General features: G+C 46.2%; 2 protein-coding genes across 2 annotated transcripts; one reads left to right on the top strand and one right to left on the bottom strand.

Moving 5' to 3' along the window:
• Positions 1–327, top strand: LOC123408191 (transcription elongation factor 1 homolog). Its single transcript, XM_045101358.1, has one exon. It carries the CDS (start codon positions 1–3, stop codon positions 325–327), a length of 327 nt encoding a protein of 108 aa, XP_044957293.1.
• Positions 328–2,265: 1,938 nt separating this feature from the next.
• LOC123408192 lies at positions 2,266–4,435 on the bottom strand. Its single transcript, XM_045101359.1, has 3 exons — positions 3,893–4,435; positions 3,286–3,724; positions 2,266–2,393 (listed from the first exon to the last, which is right to left on the bottom strand). The coding sequence occupies exons 1-3, from the start codon at positions 4,433–4,435 to the stop codon at positions 2,266–2,268; spliced, it is 1,110 nt and encodes a 369-aa protein (XP_044957294.1).
• Between the last annotated feature and the right edge of the window lie 993 nt (positions 4,436–5,428).

Below are 5,428 nucleotides of genomic sequence, written 5' to 3' on the forward strand. Positions count from 1 at the left end.
ATGGCGAAGCGCAAGTCGATGAGCTCGAAGATGGCGTCCCGGAAGAAGCCGGCGCCGAAGCTGGAGACCACCTTCTGCTGCCCCTTCTGCAACCACCCCGGCGGCGTGTCCTGCACCATCGACCTCAAGCTCTTCGTCGCCAGCGCCGTCTGCTACGTCTGCCAGGAGGCCTACCACACCGCGGCGCACCACCTCACCGAGCCCGTCGACATCTACCACGACTGGATCGACGCCTGCGAGAAGGCCAACCAAGGCGTCGACGCCGGGGACTGCTGTTTCAAACGACAGCGGCGAGTCGGCAGCGGCGACGACGACAGCGATGCCTGATCGAGTTGACTTCAGACAAGGATCGGTCGATCGATACGCTGTGAATCTACGCTTGCGTCCGTGTCTCTCGAGTTTCCGCAGTTTGGCTGAAATTGTACTCGGTACATCAGATGAATATACTTGTTGGAGCCTGTTGCTTTCGTGCTGTCGAATGCGAAACTGATGAGCTCAGATGAAATCTTACCAACTGTTATGGGGTTAAAATTCTCTTCTTCGCTTCTTTTCTCTGCGAGGATGGTTGAATTTGTCTTGTAAGCTAAACGTACTTTTTACTGACATGTCAATGTTTTACTGTCTCAACTTGTGTTTGAAGTTGTTGGCATGCACACGTACAAAACCTGAGAAAAACAGGGAAGCAAGCACAAGATGCTCTGCAAGTTCTGTCCGAAAGTTGTTATGCAACAGTTGAGGCAGATAAAAACCTTATGATTTTGCTAACAAAAAGAAGAAAAGGCTGATTTAGAAACATGAGAAATGTAATGTGCAGAAATTAGCATCTTATGGTTTGGTTTGCATGTTGTTCAAAAAATGTACAGTATGCCAATATAACCTGAATTTGGTTTGCATGTTGTTCAAAAAATGCATAGTATGCTAAATCAACCAGAAATATGTATATTCTCTTTAAGGCTGAGAACACATAACTTGCCCGAGTTGGGTTTCTGAGATACAAATGGGAAAATACGATTATCCGTGCCAGTCGTATGAAACCAAAAAAAATCTGTATCAAGGTTCAGTGTGAATATGCAACGTGAGTAATGATTTTCTCCCCAACAACCAGTTTAGCTTCAGATCACCGTCTAGCATTTGTACAACAGGTATAATGCAAATACCAACTATTTCTATTCAACTCCTTCTATACTTATATCTAATATACGGACAACACTCCATACAAGTATTTCTATTCAACTCCTAACTACTAACTGAAGATTAGCTGCAGTTGCAGAATACAACAGTTACAGTAAACTCCTAACTGAAGAGGACCACAAGTGCTTCTGGGGTTTTCCTAAACCTAAATATCAATGTAAATTGTACAGTTCTGAATTCTCAGGCAGACACTTCTGAACAGGGGACTATCAGGCGACGGTCAGGACTCTTGCTCTCATCTTTCTCTACTCTGCATTGACATCCGGGTACCGCAACTCAGCGTGGGCTGTTAGACCAGACAGTGAAAGAGTAAGGAATCATGTCGTAGGCAATCGTGGAGACGATCCAGAACTTAAATATCACTGCATTGCATAATTGACTAAGAAGACAACTTATGTATAGAACCTGTAAAACAACCTGAATTTGGTATCATCAATATAACCTGAATTTGTTTGCATGTTGTTCAAAAAATGTACAGTATGCTAAATCAACTAGAAATATGTGTCCTCTGTTTAAGGCTGAGACTTGACTGAGTTGGGTTTCTGAGTTCCAAATGGGAAAATTTAATTAGATGTGCCAGTTGTATGAAACAAAAAAAAATATGTATCAAGGTTTAGTGTGAATATGTAACTTGCGTAATGATTTTCCTCCCCAACAATCAGTTTAGCTTCAGATCACCTTTTACCATCTGTACAACAGGCATAATGCAAATACCAAGCATTTCTATTCAACCCCTTCTACTTATATCTAATACAGACAACTCCCAACTACTAACTGAAGATTAGCAGCAGTTGCAGAATACAACTGTTTCAGTAAATTCCCAACTGAAGATTAGCATCAGCTGCAGGATATAACAGTTTCAGTAAACTCCTAACTAAAGATTAGCAGCAGTTGCAGAATACAGCAGTTTCAGTAAACTCCTAACTGAAGATTATCACTATATATCTTCCAGCACATGCTTATCAGTGCTCCATTAAAATAAATCCCAAAAGATAAAAGACCATGTCAATGCAGAAAATAATATTGACCTGTAAATATCTTGCAAATTTTATTTTCTGCTGAATGACTGAAACTTCAAACGACAGCGGTGACATCTAAGAGAAATGCACCCGGCAGCGCCAAAGTAGCAGCAAGAATAAGAACACAACCATTACAAACCAATGCAATTGCATAACTGTTCACAGAGGTTCTCAAGTTGACATCTTAGAACAATAAAAACGCAATCATTACAGACCAATGCCAATGTATAATTTCTTCACACAAGTTCTGAAATTTAGAGCCACAAGGGTAAAATAGACAGGTTCCTCTTGTCTCGAGAATGAATCAAGTTTTTCTATGCTAACAGACACAAGAGGCCCTTCCTAAACCTATATCTCAATGCAAAATGTAGTTTCTGAATTTTCATGTCATAGGCGGCGACACTTCTGAAGAGGTGGACTGTCAGGAATCCTGCTCTTATCTTTCTCTACTCTGCACCGACATCCGGGTACCGCAGCTCTGCGTGGGCTGAATTAGAATAGAGTGAGGAAGTTAGGCATCCGGGTAGCGCAACAGTTTGAGAAGATCAATAACTTAAATATCACTGTCTTACAGAATTAACGAAGAAGACAGCTTATGCAGCAAAATCGTGAAAAACCACAATATAACCTGAATTTGGTTCACATGTTGTTCAAATCATTTATAAAATGCTAAATCAAACCGAATTTACAGTAGAAGTGACTTGACTGGGTTGGATAGCGAAGTTCCAAAGTTTGTACAGGTGAGAAATAGTGCCGAATGGAAAAACTTTTACCAACTGTTTCCATATGTACAGCAGGCATAATGTAAAAACTAGATTCAGATTACCTTCTACCATCTGTACAGCAGGCATAATGCAAATACCAACTGTTTCCATTCAACTCCTGCTACTTATGTCTAATACTACGAGAATCCAGACAACTCCCAATTCCTAACTGAAGATTAGCAGCAGTTTCAGTTTCAGTAAACATCTAACTGAAGATTATGCAGAATACAACAGTTTCAGTAAAGTGTTCTTCAGACAGTTTCATAACACAAGCTGATCATGTAAATTAATGCGGCAATGGCGCGTCTCACCTGGCGTCCCGGGCATGACGACGATGATGTCGAGGGTCTCGCGGCTGTGGGGCAAGTCGACGACCAGTGGGGTAAGCCGCCCGTGCATACCTGCTCGGACGCACATGACGAGGTTGGAGACGTCCATGGCGACACCCAGCCGGCTGGCCAGCTCCTTCCTCAAGTGGTATGCGGACCTGCCCCTGAATACGAGTGATTCCCAGGCGAAGCTGGCGTTGGACTCCTCGGCGCCCTCCTGCTCGTACTGTATCACCCGCCACGGCAACACGAAGGCGAGGCTTCTGGGAAGGCGGAGCTGCAGTTCCAAAGAACCATCAAATACGAAGCAGGGTACTGCTCTGAATTCTTTGACCGGAAACACAAATCCCCAATTGAATCCCCAAGAACCCAATTCGGGAAGAATCAAGAAGCGGGCATGGCGCAAATTTGGCAAGAATTGCTCCCAGGAGAATCAAATTAACGCAATCTGCAATCGCCGCGGTTGAATTCTGACGCAAATTAACAGTTCCGCTGAAATCTGCAATCGTCGAAGAACCCAATGCGCCCAATCGACAGTTCCGCTGAAAGAAGTTCGAGAAGTAGGAAGAAGGGGGCATGGCGGACTCACCCCAGTCGGAGCTGCAAGGCGAGGCGCGTCGTTCCTGGCGGGGATGTGCTCCACGACCCAGTGCATCATCGTGCCGATGCTGTTGAAGTCGTCGACGCTGAGGTACCTCCCGTTGGCGCGGAGGCGGCCGGCGACGTTGCGGAGCAGGACGTCGTCCCCTGAGCCGACCCTGACGGCCTGCCACCTGATGTACTCCTCCTCCCACGGCTCGTAGTCGCACTGCTCGACGCGGCGTCCGCTGTGGCCTCGCGGCGCCGGCGCGTTCGTGGCGGCGAGGTAGCGGCCGTAGGCGGCGCTGTGGAGGAGAACGTACTGGGAATCTCCATATCCCTGGTAGATGTGCACCGCCCAGGCCGCGTTCATCGACGCCCGGCGGTGGTGGAGGGAGACGCGACGCCCGTCCTCGTCGGCGTGCAGGTACGCGCCGGTCTCTCGGCTCCGCAGACGCACGTGGTGGCCGTCCTGGAACTGCTCCGTGGCTCTTCGGTGCCGCAGGAGATCAGAGGCGCGCAGTGGAGACGATGGTGGGTTTCTTGCTTCCATGGCGACGGGGAGAAGAGGAGAAGCGAAAGCTGTTGGTTGAGACGGTTGCGTTCGGGCGCCAAGGCGGGGGTATTTCAAGGTGCACGCTGTGGCCCGTGCTCGCACAGTGGGCCTGTGGGCTCAGCCCATATTACTTTTTTTAGACAACCTCAGCCCTTACTACTGAGTGCAGCCTCTTGCATGCTCCAGAGGCGCACGGCATATCCTATACTAGTTGTTGGGGCACAGCCTTGCTGCGCCCCTTGAGGCGTGCCGTTGCGGTGCTATGTAGGCACTCGCTCTTTTCTCTTGCTTCTTTGTGATTTGTGTGATGCATCTGCATGCAAGCTATGAAAACCGCTTCAACAAAATATATAGGTTGTTCACGTGAGAATAAACCGCATCATATGCAATAGCATAGTCAGGTGCAAGTTGCTGGTTGGAAAAACAAGAAAAAAATCAACTGATGATAGGCTGTTTTGATAAGCAATATATTGGTGCTTAGTAGAATTAAGCTCACATGACTTGTTCTTACAGATTTGTAAATGATTATAGAAGAATATAAGATTCCTACAAACAATAGATGAGACATAAGTATACTAAGTGATTGCCAGATGACCGAGGCTGAGCCCCGCCACCTCCTCCATCCTTGCTGCCAACAACGGGGATGAGCCCCTGAACCTCATCACCACGCCAGATTATCTGCTCCTTCCACTCCGATTTCTCCGTTGGAAGCTCACGTCTCTATCGCCCTCTTTCTTGGCCTGACAGTGGGAGTCCAGTAGCAAGCAAAAGGTGATACAAACGGGTAAGTGTTTGTGGTATCTTGATGTCACAAACAGATATCAAGATGAAAATGCATGATACAAGGCACCGTACCTTTATCTGTCAGATCTGAAATGCAAAGAAAACAAAAATAAACAAGTAAATTTCATCAAAGTAGTAATGCATCCTAACAAAAAAATGTGCAAAAAGTTGTATGCAAGAGTTATGATTTATAAGGCTTAGCTGCAC

This window comes from Hordeum vulgare, chromosome 7H (assembly GCF_904849725.1).
Source record: "Hordeum vulgare subsp. vulgare chromosome 7H, MorexV3_pseudomolecules_assembly, whole genome shotgun sequence".
In the NCBI taxonomy this organism is placed as follows: domain Eukaryota; kingdom Viridiplantae; phylum Streptophyta; class Magnoliopsida; order Poales; family Poaceae; genus Hordeum; species Hordeum vulgare.